Source organism: Salvelinus fontinalis, chromosome 14 (assembly GCF_029448725.1).
Source record: "Salvelinus fontinalis isolate EN_2023a chromosome 14, ASM2944872v1, whole genome shotgun sequence".
NCBI classification, from domain to species: Eukaryota; Metazoa; Chordata; class Actinopteri; order Salmoniformes; family Salmonidae; genus Salvelinus; species Salvelinus fontinalis.
The window spans coordinates 31,152,432-31,170,272 of NC_074678.1; the positions used below are offsets into that span (position 1 = coordinate 31,152,432).

General features: G+C 47.3%; 1 protein-coding gene across 6 annotated transcripts in view; it reads right to left on the bottom strand.

The window, feature by feature from the left end:
• The window catches only part of LOC129810620 (nuclear factor 1 C-type-like), a 124,253-nt gene that overhangs the window by 18,794 nt on the left and 87,618 nt on the right, over positions 1–17,841 (bottom strand). For 3 of the 6 annotated variants that reach the window (XM_055861317.1, XM_055861315.1, XM_055861313.1), the window contains exons 5-10: positions 11,119–11,242; positions 10,390–10,514; positions 7,605–7,715; positions 6,470–6,714; positions 4,649–4,823; positions 3,749–3,834 (exon numbers count right to left, since the gene is read on the bottom strand). In XM_055861317.1, the coding sequence (XP_055717292.1) occupies positions 3,749–3,834; positions 4,649–4,823; positions 6,470–6,714; positions 7,605–7,715; positions 10,390–10,514; positions 11,119–11,242 (866 nt within the window). The remainder of the gene's footprint in view (positions 1–3,748; positions 3,835–4,648; positions 4,824–6,469; positions 6,715–7,604; positions 7,716–10,389; positions 10,515–11,118; positions 11,243–17,841) is intronic. The other 3 variants (XM_055861314.1, XM_055861316.1, XM_055861318.1) reach the window with 3 other exon arrangements.

Consider the following 17,841-nt stretch of genomic DNA (forward strand, 5'->3'; position numbering starts at 1 on the left):
AAACCTGCGCCTACTCCCTGTACTTACCGTGGAGAGCGAGAGTACGGGCAGACACCGTGTTACGCAGTAGAGCGCACGGTGTCTCCTGTACGCGTGCATAGCCCGGTTCGGTACATTTCAGCTCCACGTATCGGCCGGGCTAGACTGAGCGTTGAGCCATATGTCATGAAGCCCACTGAGCCGTCCGCCAGACAGGAGCCGCTAGAGCCGCCAGCCAGACAGGAGCCGCTAGAGCCGTCCGTCAGACAGGATCTGCCAGAGCCGCCAACCAGACAGGATCTGCCAGAGCCGCCAACCAGACAGGATCTGCCAGAGCCGCCAACCAGACAGGAGCAGCCAGATCAGTCAGCCAGCCATGAGCAGCCAGATCCGTCAGCTAGCCATGAGCAGCCAGATCCGTCAGCTAGCCATGAGCAGCCAGATCCGTCAGCTAGCCATGAGCAGCCAGATCCGTCAGCTAGCCATGAGCAGCCAGATCCGTCAGCTAGCCATGAGCAGCCAGATCCGTCAGCTAGCCATGAGCAGCCAGATCCGTTAGCTAGCCATGAGCAGCCAGATCCGTCAGCTAGCCATGAGCAGCCAGATCCGTCAGCTAGCCATGAGCAGCCAGATCCGTCAGCTAGCCATGAGCAGCCAGATCCGTCAGCCAGCCATGAGCAGCCAGATCCGTCAGCCAGCCATGAGCAGCCAGATCCGTCAGCCAGCCATGAGCAGCCAGATCAGTTAGCCAGCCATGAGCAGCCAGATCCGTTAGCCAGCCATGAGCAGCCAGATCTGTCAGCCAGCCATGGGCCGTCCCTCAGTCCGGAGCTGCAGTCCCTCAGTCCGGAGCTGCCATTCCTCAGTCCGGAGCTGCCATTCCTCAGTCCGGAGCTGCCCCTTACCCTGGAGCTGCCCCTTACCCTGGTGCTGCCCCTTACCCTGGTGCTGCCCCTTACCCTGGTGCTGCCCCTTACCCTGGTACTGCCCCTTATCCTGGTACTGCCCCTGACCCTGGTACTGCCCCTTACCCTGGTACTGGTCCTTAGTCCGGAGCTGTCCCTTAGTCCGGAACTCCCCCTTAATGCAATGGGGTTAATGTGGAGGGGGGTCGTTTGGAGGAAGCCTAGGAGGTGGTTAGGTACTGTGGTGACGTGGGGACTACGACCAGAGCCGGAGCCGCCACCGTGGAGGGGAGCCCACCCAGACCCTCCCCTAGACTGTGTATGGTGCGCCCGGAGTTCGCGCCTCAAGGGGGGGGGGTTATGTCACGCCCTGGCCTTATTATTCTTTGTTTTCTTTATTATTTTAGTTAGGTCAGGGTGTGACATGGGTAATGTTTATGTTTTGTTGGTTTTGGGTGTTTATTTGGTAAAGGGGTTATGGGGTGTAGTAGATGGTTTTGTGTTGAGTGTATATGTCTAGCGTTGTCTATGTTGGTTAGTTATCTAGGAGAGTCTATGGTTACCTGAATGAGTTCCCAATTAGAGACAGCTGATTTCGGTTGTCTCTGATTGGGAGCCTTATTTAGGGTAGCCATAGGCTCTCATTGGTTGTGGGTAATTGTCTATGTAAAACGTTTGTAGCCTGTATGTATGTGCACAACGTTTGTAGCTTCACGGTCGTTTTGTTGTTTTGTTAAAGTGTTTTGTGTCGTGTTCATCTTCGTGTTGTTAAATAAAAGAAGATGGCTTATTTTCCAACTGCTGCATTTTGGTCCGTCAATCCGCCACACGATCGTGACAGATAGTCTTACCATTTCTCTCTGTTGTTTTGGAAAGGCTTTCAACTTTTCTTTCAGTACTCGTTGCATGCCAACTTATGTAACTGACTTCATTATTTGAATATTATACACGAAACCAAAAGCACATTCTAGTGACGGTAAAGACAACCAATCACAGCCAATCAAGGTTAACCGTGGTGAGTGTCTCACTCCCCCAAAAATATTTTGTTTCTTGCAAACGTTTCGCCAGGAGGGGAAAGTATAATTCTGAAAATACAAAGCTGGGAGTCTGGGACAGAGCTGCACAGTCTGAGGGAAGCAAAACAGCTACCCAGATGTCTCCTCAACGCCGCACACTATTGTACTGAATACTCACTGACATGACATTACTCTATTACACTGCTGCCTTGAGTTAGGAGGTCGTATGTTTCTGAAAACAAAAAAAAACTGTACAACTATCCAAAAGAAAATGATAAGATAATTCAAATGTAAACAATAGTGACACAGACAGTAGACACTGCATGCACTGGAGCAGATTTTTAATCGAGGGCTGCGCAATCAATCCCAACTTTTTTGCGTAGTGGACGAAGCGCTAGCTGATGAATGACTGGCGCCGGACAGGGCTTGCATTAGTTTGGTCTGCTGTTACTTTTTATTCTACACTCCCTGAAGTTCAAGTTCATCCTGCAATTACACCATGTCTGGTTTCCCATTAGCAACCAGACAGCTCTGGACGTGACCATCCCCGCGCAGGCTCATAAGGCCCCCTCCATCCCCCTTCGGTTCCCTTATGTTCCTCTCTCTGAGCAGGGCTGAAGGAGCAGAGGCCCACAAGAGGCTAGACGACACAGAGCAAAGGAAAAAGGACTTCCTCTGACAAAGAAATACTTCTCCTATGAGTGCAGCAGGACTATGCAACAGAGACTAGATATCCCGTGACAATTGGCAGAATTAACACTACAAAGACGTTTCTCTCTATACTTTTGAGTTGGGTTACAACAAAAGAAAAGGTAATCTGGGGTGTAGCATTGTCCCTGTGTTACTACATTCCAATGTGTTTGTTATTATTGCATGTGCATGATCCCTGCGTTCTGTCATGTTTCTACTGGCCAGATGAGATGACTCTGCCATTTTACTTCACATCTAATTCACCTCTCAAGTTAAAATTTTTTTAAAGCGCGCGCACACACACACACACACACACACACACACACACACACACACACACACACACACACACACACACACACACACACACACACACCTCTCCTAGCTCAGCAGTCTCTCTCATTCTCTTCCTCTACATCATCACAACCCTCACCGAGGTGCACTTGCACTTTTTATGGAGCAAGAAGAACTGCAATGCAGCAGCAAGCTCCAAAATGCCTCAGCTCTGTAGCCACATTGGGACATATAGAGGTAATGTGTTTGTTTCGTTGGTATATTAGTGAGATCAACTTCATATTTCAAAGTTGACAAAATTCAAGCCTCAACTTTCCCTAAATGGAAGAGAAATCCATGAGTGTTAACACTGAATATCTACGATCACACTGAGGTAAATGTAAGCTTGAACGAGAGACATTTCTTAGGCCGTGTTAATCTCTCACACACAGCCAAAAGCCCTGTTATATCAAAAGGGTCCCGGGCTGGCTGTAAACATTCGGACCCTGAGGCAAATCCTAGCTAATGCCCTCAGATATATAATTGAACATAGACGTATGGCTTTGATATCAGAGAGAGGAACAGAGCCAGGGGGTGAGAGAGTTTACAGCTCTAAGCTGCTTTGAGGCCTATATACAGTATGTCTGACATCAGCAAAATTCTTGTATCATAGTGATTAGGATTATTTAAGTGATTTACATAATATACCGTAATACAGTGTATAGATATTCCTTTCATCAACTGTTACTAATTCAGTAGCATTCCCTGTGGTGGCTATGTGAACATAAGCGTGAGTTATGTACAGTTACGGACATCAGTGAAATAGTGTGTAACAAACATAGAAATCAATGTCTTTTCTCCCGTAAAGTTAACGGTGCTGTGTACCTGTGCCTGGTAGAGTGCGCCAGGGTCCCGAGGTCCGATCCCTACAAAGGAGCGGTTGGCAGGGGGCGTCCCAGGAGCTGAGTATGCTGAGAGAGAGCGAGAGAGAGCGAGAGAGGACACTCTTATAACATAAAGGCTTGTTATGTCAATCAGATTGGGCAGTAATGAATATGCGTGTTTAATCTCTTGTTAACTGAATTAGCCGCCTGTGCCAGATCATTAAGACTGTCAGATGTGTCGTGCAGACAGTTATTTCAAGGGAATTCCCCTGCCTCAGACACTAACTGAAATTGACATCATATTCTGGTATATGCATCATTTTGAAATAATGTGCAGCAATACAAGACCTCAGACCCTTCATCAGAACCATTGTTGGTCATAATTTATCTTGATCATCCAGTACAATGTAATGGAACTTAGTATCCTATCAATTAGACAGTGATCTGTGGATTGACAAATTGATCTGTTGACACGTAGGCCCTTCTCATTTCACTGAAACAGTGGACTCTTGTCAGCATCCAACAAACTTTGTACTGTAACTTTCCAATACTGATTAAGAAAATGTATCGCTAATGGAAGCTGGCGTGGTGAAGGACCTTAACAGAGATTTCAATCAAAGTCACATGAGGATTTATTGGTATTATTAAAGCGTCATCAGTAAAGCATATAGAGCTGTCCTCTCTGAATTAAATAATCATGATTAATGATGATGGGAGTAGGAGTTGCATTGCAATGCCTGAACGTTTCCTCTCTCCCCCCTCTCTTATAAAGGACTGAGAGACAATAGCCTCGTCCTTCAGGTAATGAATCAGTAATAAGTACGATGGGTCTGTATGACAACCCTATGCACTTAGAAACTATTGTCACTGAAGACCTAGGGGCTGGGAGTAGCAGGCTCACCAGCGGCCCACTTACTGGGTGACGTGGGGGAGTTGGCTCCCCCGTCCGAGGTGGTGGTGCTGGACTTGGAGTCGGAGGGCAGCGTCAGTCGAGGCATTCCAGGGGGCGGAGGAGGCGCCAGCATCTGGGAGGAGATGTAGTGACTGGGCACCTTCACTTGACCACTGCCGTTCAGCTGGGAAGGGAGAGAGGGGGGCACATGTCAGCTGTACAGTGGGGGATGGTGAGAAGGAGGGGGAAAGGAGGAGGAGGCTTCACTGCGGCAGCACAGATGATATAATACTGTTGATGTCACTGCACTGTCCCGGTCTCTCAAACACACACCTTCCCTCTCCATCAGCGTGTGTGTGTGTGTGTGTGTGTGTGTGTGTGTGTGTAAGGGAGTCAGAGAGAGAGGGGAGAGGGAATGAGTGATGTCCAGGGGACTGCACTACTCAGCCAGTCATCCATCCATGGCTGCTCTTCTACTGGCTGGCATGGCTTTCATAGACTCTCTCCTCCCCAGAGGAGAGGACTGCAGTGCACACTCACTGTCCTCCACAACAATGGATGAGCAAATGAGTCAGCTTCATTATGGTCCCATGCGCTCGTCCTTTGTGACTGCCTGGCTGCAGTCGCACTGCAGCAGGGGGAATTTCAATGACTCTGCAGTTTGGGCTGAGCAGAGCCCAGCGTGGTTGCTGCTGGGGGGCACTCCTGATAAATGTCTCTCCTCTTTCCTCTGTGAGCTGCCTGCCTGCGCCAGAGCCGTGCACTCTGCCAACCTCAGCATCACCGCTAGAGACGTACAGGGATCTCCTTCTCCCTCCACTCCTTTCCAAGTGAAAACAGAAACAGTACAGCAGCTTCATTGAGCAACCTGGCTTGTAATGCCGGCATTATTGAAGCAGGGAGGGGGGTCATTTGCATGTGGTGCAGTGGCAGGTCCTCTCAGCTGTGTCATATATGGATAATGAGTATAACCATGTCTGAGGATCTGGGCTGGTCCCAGTGCCAGCAGGCTGAGTCTAAACAGAGCAGGAAGTCTCAGGGCTGCTGTACTACCAGCCAGCCAATACATTGAACAACTATAATCTAAGAAGTTGGCTAAAACACAGTGATTACAATGATTTTATGGCCTCAGATCTATCGAATTGTTGCCCCTTTCTCCTTTGTCATGTTTAAAAATACAGTATGGTGAGTGTTAATTGTTCTGAGAGTCACGGAGAGTCTGCAGTCTGGAGCAGAGGGGAGGAGTAGCAGCTACGTGAGGAAAACCTGACTCTAGCTGTTTACTATGTTCCTACATGGCTGTGGGCTGCTTCTCTCTCAGGTTACACCCCCTACAGTAGAGTATCCCCTGGTCAGTAAAGACCACAGTGGGGGAGAATATGGGAAAGAAATGGCATATCATACTGTTCACAGGGGACCAGGCCATCTGAGACAGGGTGACAATATAGGAAACATGAAGCATGAAGGAATTAAATAGCAAACAAACGAATAGGTGAATCTAAATGATAAATGGAAATAACACAATTCTCTGAATAAACCATTCAAACGTATAATACATTCCCTCTGGGAAATATCCCAGAGTGAGTGAACTTCCCTTAACATTACCTCAAACTAAAGAGCTGGCCATGACCTCACAGCCCGACATGATGTCACATTACTACAGGTTCTACTAGATGAACACATTAAACATGATGAACTGAAAGCCACCTCTCTCTGCACATCAATGAGTGACAGCATTGGTGGCTGGCTCAGTTGTAACCTGGCGCTGCTGGGTTCTACTCCTATCTAGAATGACAGTGAGTAATGAGTAGGGTCAGGAGTTTTACTGACCACATAACCTGACCAGGACAAACTCTGGGCCTTAGTTAGAGTTGTTAGATGGGCTGGACTCACTGGGCTGGGCTGCTGGTTGGACGGGTCACAGGCCAGGGAAACCAGGTCCTTCAGCGGGTCTTGGGAGCTGAGGTGTGGCGGGTAGCGGATGGCGGTGTGGGGGAAGTAGGAGGTGGACTGGGGCAGGATGGAGGTGGTGGGGAAGTGCAAAGACGAGGAGGGGTGCGGACTCCGAGAAATCCCTGCACAGAGAGAGACAAAGGGAGAAAAGAGAGGGAGGGAGAGGAAGAAAGAGAGAGATGGAGACAAAGAGAGAAAATATTTGAATAAGTGTACTTGTTCATGCTCCAAAATGATGGTATGCTTGAGATAATAAAAGTGACATTGAAAGATGTGTGGTTCTGCAAAACGAAATTACAATTCCGTGTGAGTTCAATTCTCTACACTCAGTGACTTTAATACAACCACTCTTCATGGGAAAAAATGATATATACATGTAATGAAATGACTCAGTCTTTGCGCCTCTCCTTTGGTACAGTACCTATTGCAAGGGTTTTTGTTTCACATTTAGTACGGCAACTCTATCAGCACCACGCGCTAATTTAGCTGACATATGAAGATGCACGACCAATTTATTTTATTTGCGGCTTTAATTGTTCATGCATCATCCAGCAAACGTTTGGCTGGGGAACACTACCTGCTCATCGATTAGTCTTCATTGACTCCACAACAAATTATCTGTCAGAAAGTGTTCACGGGATGTTCAATTAAAACCCTCAAATAATGCATTGCCTGACAGGAAGCTGGTCTTGTTGAAAGCATAATGCCTGCAGTCAGTGCCTACATCAGGCTCAACTCAACAGATACAGGCATTAAAAATGTGGAACTATGTAGATAGTGTTGCTGTTGATGTTGAACCTCCCTACAGCACGAGACACTACATAAGGAATCTCAGCTGTGGAGAAGTATGACACGTCATCTCTTTTCTATTGACAGTTCAGACTTTTTTGCTATTTTTTTAATAAACGATTCTCACCCTTTGGAGACGTGCATGTGTGAGGGTGATGGATTGTGGCAACAGTGACAAGACGTCTCCTGTGAATGTGATTTGCATAAGAGTGTGTGTACTGACCACTGTGCACTGCGATGACGGGCCGGTGGTGCTGTGTGAAGCCGAGACGTGGGGAGCTCTCCTGAGGAGACGGGCTGTCCATCTCTGTCTTCTTTACTCCAGGGGACATGCCTGGACACAGAGACAGAGATACACAGAGGGTGTTACTGATGCCACTAGGACTCCCATAATAAAAATGCCTGTCTGGAGAAGACTATTGAAAAGACCCTACATTTAATTGCCCAATTGAATCTGCTACTACATGGCTTTTGTAATTACAGTAACTCACCACAGGGTGGCAGGGTGCATTGACGTGACGTCCTCAGTGCTCAGTGCTGCAGCACATTGCAGTGAGCACATGGGCTCCCAACTAACTTCCTCATTGAGAGGAAACAACAGGATCAGAATCAATGTTATGTTTTGGTCAGGTCTACCCCAAATCCGGTTAGTCTAGGTAGATCACTCACATTCCCAAGAGGCCTGCAGTGCCTGATACCAGAGTTGCTTAGATGTGCTAAAACAAATGCATCTTTGTTGCAGTGGTATTACTGGCAGGGTGGAACCCTCCTCCTCCTCCGTGTTTAGTTTGCTATCGCACACAGAATGTGCGTAAGGAACCCTTTCTCCACCCAGCTAGGGACTGTTATACATTAGGGTATTAACATTGCACAGCTCTTTGTTTCCTTCTTAGGAGTGGTGGAGCACACAGTACACAAGTTATTACTGTGATACTGTACAGAGGGAGTCAGTCATGGAGTGACGGAGGTTTCTCTCTCACACATTATACGTTTATACCCCTCACTCTAATTGTTTTCTGAGAAAGAGATTGAGAGAGAGGGAGGAAGACAGAGAGAGAGGGGGAAAGCCTTATTTGACAGCTTCCTCTTCCCCTGCTCTACCCCAGCCCTCTGTCTCAGAGTGGAGTGAGTAAACCAGGGCTTTTCAGGAATGTCAGAGGGCAAGCTGAGGTTCAACGGGAGACTTGCTCATAGGATAAACATGCACGTCCGGCTTAGTGCTGGGGGCTAGGCAAGGGCAGCCATTACAGCACTGACGCTAATTACCTGATCACACTAATCTGACTGACTACTCCGCTCAGTCTTCAAGGGTCTAGGCCAACCCACACATCTACCTACTGTAGTGACACATTATATTAATATTTACATTGCAATATCTTGAGAATATATCTTTTGAACAAAGTCTACAGAGTATGAGATGTAATCTAATCGATGGTTAAGTGCGGCTTAAACCGTAACCTCCTTAACAGAGTTGGTAGTGCTGGTGACTTGAGCCAGGGGTCAAACCACAGCTCTACAGGAGGCCAGGCATTACCCTTTCCAATCCATTCGCCCGGCTGCAGACTGGCGCAAGCTTCCCTAGTATAGAGGCAAGCTTCCCCAGACCACCTCTACCTGGGGAAGGTGCACAAACATCCTCCTCTCACACAGCCTGTAACCCCCCCACCATCTCAGAGCAATCATCCGAAGGGGTCGTTAAAGAGGAGCTCGTTAGAGCTGTCTAGACAGGAAGAGAGTGAGCACGACACGAGGAGGGCTGGGCCAGACTCCTGCAGGGTCTCTGACGGGGTCGAGGCTGGGGGGGAGAGGGGCCGGCTCTGCTCTATTGACCTCCACAGCTCTGGTGTCAGCATCAGGGTCCCTGTATCGTGGGGCCCTCCTGGAGCCCGGGGCCCAGCCGGGGACACTCTGGTTAATAGCACCACAAAGCCCCCAGACACGCCACCAGGGTCCTTTACAGGCCACTGGACACTCTATTAGCGTAGCGTGAAGAGTCCACCACAGTTTAACAGCATTAGATCATATGGGAGACCGAGAACCCCCCTGGTAGAACAACACACAGTGCGTTAAACACTCAGGTAACAGTTCTGTTGTAAAGATGCTGATCCTCCTCCCACTTACTGCTGCCAACCCATGGTTAGAGAGCTGCCTCGTGGCTCGTACACACATGTGTAGTGCACTTACTAGGCAGGCCCCACTCACTCAGCACACCCACTACCTGACCACTTACTCTGTCCCACACTCACTCACTCAACCACACTGTGCATGCTGTAACCTACTCATCCTATTTTTTTTTACCAGAACCAGGTCAGTGCTGTTGGGGGATGAGGGTCATACTGTACAAGACCATGAGAAAGACACATGCCATTTCAATATTTAAAATACTGCTTTATACAATCATCTTGAAATGATTGCTTGTATCTAGATGAGAGATCCACAGTAGCTTTCCTGTTTGCTAAAAATCTTTGTTAGGAATATTATTCCATACTAGCAAACTGATAGGTGAACCTGAGGTGAGAGGAAAGCAAGAAGGTAACTAATGCGACGTTGCATCTGTGGATACTGCTCCAAGGTACCTTGGGCCACTTGGATTTTTGCAGACTTTCACAAAAAATGTTGGTTCATTAATTATGACTTCAGGCTCAATTTGGGAAATTTGAAGCTGCGTACTTTCTGTTTATAACATGATATATTTATAATTTGCTCTTTAGCACTGTGTCAGTGGCTTTCAAGGTAATTGAAGTGAAAGTACGGCCTGATATTTCAGCTGTTTCCCCACTGTGATTATGAAAAGTACGAGTTGATGTTTCTCGACAGCCCTAATGAAGAACATTTAAGAGGGACACCAGAACTGAGTCATCGTTTGTAATTACTGAAGAGTTGGAGGAGAGCCAGTGTCCTCAGCATGACATCATGAGTTTGTACTAACTGATGAGCAATAAGCACTGTCCTTGTCAAAACTATATAATAGCTAAGAGTTTGTGTGGAAGCCCAGAGGGGATGCTCACCTCCTTCCAGATCCTCTTGCCAGTTGCGGGAGCTGCTAGCCGGGGAGTTGGGAGAGGTGTAGTACTCCCCCCCAGGACTGGTGTCCACATCATCCTCCATGGAGCCTGACTTGTGCCTCTTACTCCTGGATGTCACACATAGGGAGAGAGGCAGAAGGAAATAAGGGGAAGGCAATGTGACATATTGACAGTTCAAAACTGTGTATAAAGTATGTACACACGCACAGTACACAAGTGGGTCAACACCGGCAACCTGGAGATGGCCGGGAGGAAACTGAGCAGCTCCAGGATTTTCAGGTAAACCAGTTATTTACGGTTTCAGTTTGTCCCAGCTTTACTTGACGTTTACAGTGAAAAATAAGACATTAAGTCACAGCTTGTGTTTTGGCAGTGTTGCACACGCCCAGATAAATCTCATGAGGAACAGCCATTGTCACTGTAGTGAAGGTCTTGTGCTTTCAACACCAGGATACTGCTCTCTGTGCACCAATAAAAACAACCATACAGTCCTCCTGTCATCTGCCTAGTGGTTGCACATCCAGCCATTCACTTATGCAAGGCTCGTGTTAATATGGAATGTATTCTAACATTCCCTCTAAATGTGAGTTTTTTCGCAGGGTAGAGTACAAACAAACTGAGTGTTTTGTCTATTTGAACTATATGCAGTATATTCATTTCCAGTCTAGGTGTGTGTGTGTGTGTGTGTGTGTTTCGGGGCTGGGTACTGACCCGCTGGAGGAGGTGCTGGGCAGGGTTCTCCTCATGCCCACCCCTGAGGGGTTAAGGTCATAGGCCAGGTGCCCCTGCAGCTCTCCCAGAGAAAAGTTAGGGCCTGCCCCCGTCACCACCGGAGCTGCACACAACACACAGGGGGGACAGGTCAGTCAGGGGAGGAACACACACTGTACCACACTTTCAATTAGACATCAATTATCTACGGAATAATACTCAAATATCTACATAAATGACATAACACCATCCTCAAGCTAACTCAGCTTCACACGCAGCTGAAGAAGTGTGTCGCTCTGTGAGCAAACATATTGTGTTATATCTGTGTGTACTTCTCTGTAACAACAAGAAAAGCCTCAAAATCTAATCAAATCCAAGTTTATTGGTTGCATACGCAGATTAGCTCCAACAGTGCAGTAATACCTAGCAATACATAATAATACACAAATAATCCATAAAAGTAAAAAGAAAGAAATGACGAAATATCAGAATGAGCAACGTCACAGTACGGAATTTATATATTCAGTACGAGTCAAAAGTTTGGACACACCTACTCATTCAAGGGTTTTTCTACATTGTAGAATAATAGTGAAAACATCAAAACTATGAAATAACACATATGGAATCATGTAGTAACCAAAAAAGTGTTAAACAAAACAACATTTATTTTATATTTGTGATTCTTCAAAGTAGCCACCCTTTGCTTTGATGACAACTTTGCACACTCTTGGCATTCTCTCATCCAGCTTCACCTGGAATGCTTTTCCAACAGTCTTGAAGGAGTTCCCACATATACTGAGCACTTGTTGGCTGCTTTTCCTTCACTCTGCGGTCCAACTCATCCCATCTCAATTGTGTTAAGGTCGGGTGATTGTGGAGGCCAGGTCATCTGATGCAGCACTCCATCACTCTCCTTCTTGGTAAAATAGCCCTTACACAGCCTGGAGGTGTGTTGGGTCATTGTCCTGTTAAAAAATAAATGATAGACCCACTAAGGGCAAACCAGATGGGATGGCGTATCGCTGCAGAATGCTGTGGTAGCCATGCTGGTTAAGTGTGCCTTGAATTCTAAATAAATCACTGACAGTGTCACCAGCAAAGCACCCCCACACCATCACACCTCCTCCATGCTTCACGGTGGGAACCATACATGCAGAGATCATCCGTTCACCCACTCTGCGTCTCACAAACCCATGGCGGTTGGAACCAAAAATCGCAAATTTGGACTCATCAGACCTAAAGGACAGATTTCTACCGGTCTAATGTCCATTGCTTGTTCCTTGGCCAAAGCAACTATTTTCTTCTTATTGGTGTCCTTTAGTAGTGGTTTCTTTGCAGCAATTCGACCATGAAGGCCTGATTCATGCAGTCTCCTCTGAAAAGTTGTGTCTGTTACTTGAACTCTGTGAAGCATTTATTTGGGCAGCAATTTAAGGCAGGTAACTCTAATGAACCTATCCTCTGCAGCAGAGGTAACTTTGGGTCTTCCTTTCCTGTGGTAGTCCTCATGAGAGCGAGTTTCATCAAAGTGCTTGATGGTTTTTGCGACTGCACTTGAAGAAACTTAAAAGTTCTTCAAATTTTCTGTATTGACTGACCTTCATGTCTTAAAGTAATGATGGACTGTCGTTTCTCTTTGCTTATTGGAGCTGTTCTTGCCATAATATGGACTTAGTATTTTACCAAATAGGACTATGTTCTGTATACTACCGCTACCTTGTCACAACACAACTGATTGTCTCAAACGCATTAAGGAAAGAAATTCCTCAAATTAACTTTTACAAGGCACACCTGTTAATTGAAATGCATTCCAGGTGACTACCTCATGAAGCTGGTTGAGAGAATGCCAAGCGTGTGTAACGCTGTCATCAGGTTAAAGGGTAAACTTTGAAGAATCTAAAATCTATTACATTTTTGGTTATTACATGATTCAATATGTGTTATTTCATAGTTTTGATGTCTTCACCATTACTCTACAATGTAGAAAATAGTAAAATTAAAGAAAAACCCTTGAATGAGAAGGTGTGTCCAAACTTTGTCTGGTACGTACGTACACACACTGTACAAAACATTAAGAACACCTTCCTAATATTGAGTTGCACCCCATTTTCCCCTCAGAACAGCCTCAATTTGTCGGGGCCTAAACTACAAGGTGTTGAAAGTGTTCCATAGGGATGCTGGCCCATGTTGACTCCAATGCTTCCCACAGTTGAGTCAAGTTGGATGGATGCCCTTTGGGTGGTGGACCATTCTTGATACACACGGGAAACTGTAGAGCATGAAAAACCCAGCAGCTTGCAGTTCTTCGCACACTCAAACCGGTGTGCCTGGCACCTACTACCATACCCTGTTCAAAGGCACTTAAATATTTTGTCTTGCCCATTCACCCTATGAATGGCAGACATATACAATCCATGTCTCAATTGTCTCAAGGCTTAAAAATCATTATTTTACCTGTCTCCTCCCCTTCATCTACACTGATTGAAGAGGATTTAACAAGTGACATCAATAAAGGATCATAGCTTTCACCTGGATTCACCTGGTCAGTCTATAACATGCCAAGAGCAGGTATCCTTAATGTTTTGTACACTCAGTGTATATATAAAGTGGGTAAAACAGCATGTAAACATTATTAAAATTATAGTGTTCAATGACTATGTACATAGGGCAGCAGTCTCTAAGGTTCAGGGCAGAGTACTGGGTGGTAGCCGGTTAGTAACAGTGTCTAAGGTTCAGGGTAGAGTACTGGGTGGTAGCTGGTTAGTAACAGTGTCTAAGGTTCAGGGTAGAGTACTGGGTGGTAGCCGGTTAGTAACAGTGTCTAAGGTTCACGGCAGGGGACTGAGTGGTAGCCGGTTAGTAACAGTGTCTAAGGTTCAGGGCAGGGTACTGAGTGGTAGCCGGTTAGTAACAGTGTCTAAGGTTCAGGGTAGAGTACTGGGTGGTAGCTGGTTAGTAACAGTGTCTAAGGTTCAGGGTAGAGTACTGGGTGGTAGCCGGTTAGTAACAGTGTCTAAGGTTCAGGGCAGGGTACTGAGTGGTAGCCGGTTAGTAACAGTGTCTAAGGTTCAGGGCAGGGTACTGAGTGGTAGCCGGTTAGTAACAGTGTCTAAGGTTCAGGGTAGAGTACTGAGTGGTAGCCGGTTAGTAACAGTGTCTAAGGTTCAGGGCAGGGTACTGAGTGGTAGCCGGTTAGTAACAGTGTCTAAGGTTCAGGGCAGGGTACTGAGTGGTAGCTGGTTAGTAACAGTGTCTAAGGTTCAGGGTAGGGTTCTGAGTGGTAGCAGGTTAGTAACAGTGTCTAAGGTTCAGGGTAGAGTACTGGGTGGTAGCCGGTTAGTAACAGTGTCTAAGGTTCAGGGTAGGGTTCTGAGTGGTAGCAGGTTAGTAACAGTGTCTAAGGTTCAGGGTAGAGTACTGGGTGGTAGCTGGTTAGTAACAGTGTCTAAGGTTCAGGGTAGAGTACTGGGTGGTAGCCGGTTAGTAACAGTGTCTAAGGTTCAGGATAGAGTACTGGGTGGTAGCCGGTTAGTAACAGTGTCTAAGGTTCAGGGTAGAGTACTGGGTGGTAGCCGGTTAGTAACAGTGTCTAAGGTTTAGGGTAGAGTACTGAGTGGTAGCCGGTTAGTAACAGTGTCTAAGGTTCAGGGTAGAGTACTGGGTGGTAGCCGGTTAGTAACAGTGTCTAAGGTTCAGGGTAGAGTACTGGGTGGTAGCCGGTTAGTAACAGTGTCTAAGGTTTAGGGTAGAGTACTGGGTGGTAGCCGGTTAGTAACAGTGTCTAAGGTTCAGGGTAGAGTACTGGGTGGTAGCTGGTTAGTAACAGTGTCTAAGGTTCAGGGTAGAGTACTGAGTGGTAGCCGGTTAGTAACAGTGTCTAAGGTTCAGGGCAGGGTACTGAGTGGTAGCCGGTTAGTAACAGTGTCTAAGGTTCAGGGCAGGGTACTGGGTGGTAGCCGGTTAGTAACAGTGTCTAAGGTTCACGGCAGGGTACTGAGTGGTAGCCGGTTAGTAACAGTGTCTAAGGTTCAGGGTAGAGTACTGGGTGGTAGCCGGTTAGTAACAGTGTCTAAGGTTCAGGGTAGAGTACTGGGTGGTAGCCGGTTAGTAACAGTGTCTAAGGTTCAGGGCAGGGGACTGAGTGGTAGCCGGTTAGTAACAGTGTCTAAGGTTCAGGGCAGGGTACTGAGTGGTAGCCGGTTAGTAACAGTGTCTAAGGTTCAGGGTAGAGTACTGGGTGGTAGCTGGTTAGTAACAGTGTCTAAGGTTCAGGGTAGAGTACTGGGTGGTAGCCGGTTAGTAACAGTGTCTAAGGTTCAGGGCAGGGTACTGAGTGGTAGCCGGTTAGTAACAGTGTCTAAGGTTCAGGGCAGGGTACTGAGTGGTAGCCGGTTAGTAACAGTGTCTAAGGTTCAGGGTAGAGTACTGAGTGGTAGCCGGTTAGTAACAGTGTCTAAGGTTCAGGGCAGGGTACTGAGTGGTAGCCGGTTAGTAACAGTGTCTAAGGTTCAGGGCAGGGTACTGAGTGGTAGCTGGTTAGTGACAGTGTCTAAGGTTCAGGGCAGGGTACTGAGTGGTAGCCGGTTAGTAACAGTGTCTAAGGTTCAGGGCAGGGTACTGAGTGGTAGCTGGTTAGTAACAGTGTCTAAGGTTCAGGGTAGGGTTCTGAGTGGTAGCAGGTTAGTAACAGTGTCTAAGGTTCAGGGTAGAGTACTGGGTGGTAGCCGGTTAGTAACAGTGTCTAAGGTTCAGGGTAGGGTTCTGAGTGGTAGCAGGTTAGTAACAGTGTCTAAGGTTCAGGGTAGAGTACTGGGTGGTAGCTGGTTAGTAACAGTATCTAAGGTTCAGGGTAGAGTACTGGGTGGTAGCCGGTTAGTAACAGTGTCTAAGGTTCAGGATAGAGTACTGGGTGGTAGCCGGTTAGTAACAGTGTCTAAGGTTCAGGGTAGAGTACTGGGTGGTAGCCGGTTAGTAACAGTGTCTAAGGTTCAGGGTAGAGTACTGGGTGGTAGCCGGTTAGTAACAGTGTCTAAGGTTCAGGGTAGAGTACTGGGTGGTAGCTGGTTAGTAACAGTGTCTAAGGTTCAGGGTAGAGTACTGAGTGGTAGCCGGTTAGTAACAGTGTCTAAGGTTCAGGGCAGGGTACTGAGTGGTAGCCGGTTAGTAACAGTGTCTAAGGTTCAGGGCAGGGTACTGAGTGGTAGCCGGTTAGTAACAGTGTCTAAGGTTCAGGGTAGAGTACTGGGTGGTAGCCGGTTAGTAACAGTGTCTAAGGTTCAGGATTGAGTACTGGGTGGTAGTCGGTTAGTAACAGTGTCTAAGGTTCAGGGTAGAGTACTGGGTGGTAGCCGGTTAGTAACAGTGTCTAAGGTTCAGGGCAGGGTACTGGGTGGTAGCCGGTTAGTAACAGTGTCTAAGGTTCAGGGTAGAGTACTGGGTGGTAGCCGGTTAGTAACAGTGTATAAGGTTCAGGGTAGGGTACTGAGTGGTAGCTGGTTAGTAACAGTGTCTAAGGTTCAGGGTAGAGTACTGAGTGGTAGCCGGTTAGTAACAGTGTCTAAGGTTCAGGGTAGAGTACTGGGTGGTAGCCGGTTAGTAACAGTGTCTAAGGTTCAGGGCAGGGTACTGAGTGGTAGCCGGTTAGTAACAGTGTCTAAGGTTCAGGGCAGGGTACTGAGTGGTAGCCGGTTAGTAACAGTGTCTAAGGTTCAGGGTAGAGTACTGGGTGGTAGCCGGTTAGTAACAGTGTCTAAGGTTCAGGGCAGGGTACTGGGTGGTAGCCGGTTAGTAACAGTGTCTAAGGTTCAGGGTAGGGTACTGAGTGGTAGCTGGTTAGTAACAGTGTCTAAGGTTCAGGGCAGGGTACTGAGTGGTAGCCGGTTAGTAACAGTGTCTAAGGTTCAGGATAGAGTACTGGGTGGTAGCCGGTTAGTAACAGTGTCTAAGGTTCAGGATAGAGTACTGGGTGGTAGCCGGTTAGTAACAGTGTCTAAGGTTCAGGATAGAGTACTGGGTGGTAGCTGGTTAGTAACAGTGTCTAAGGTTCAGGGTAGAGTACTGGGTGGTAGACGGTTAGTAACAGTGTCTAAGGTTCAGGGTAGAGTACTGGGTGGTAGCCGGTTAGTAACAGTGTCTAAGGTTCAGGGTAGGGTACTGGGTGGTAGCCGGTTAGTAACAGTGTCTAAGGTTCAGGGTAGGGTACTGAGTGGTAGCTGGTTAGTAACAGTGTCTAAGGTTCAGGGTAGAGTACTGGGTGGTAGCTGGTTAGTAACAGTGTCTAAGGTTCAGGGTAGAGTACTGGGTGGTAGCCGGTTAGTAACAGTGTCTAAGGTTCAGGGCAGGGTACTGAGTGGTAGCTGGTTAGTAACAGTGTCTAAGGTTCAGGGTAGGGTTCTGAGTGGTAGCAGGTTAGTAACAGTGTCTAAGGTTCAGGGTAGAGTACTGGGTGGTAGCTGGTTAGTAACAGTGTCTAAGGTTCAGGGTAGAGTACTGGGTGGTAGCCGGTTAGTAACAGTGTCTAAGGTTCAGGGCAGGGTACTGGGTGGTAGCCGGTTAGTAACAGTGTCTAAGGTTCAGGGCAGGGGACTGAGTGGTAGCCGGTTAGTAACAGTGTCTAAGGTTCAGGATAGAGTACTGGGTGGTAGCCGGTTAGTAACAGTGTCTAAGGTTCAGTGTAGAGTACTGGGTGGTAGCTGGTTAGTAACAGTGTCTAAGGTTCAGGGC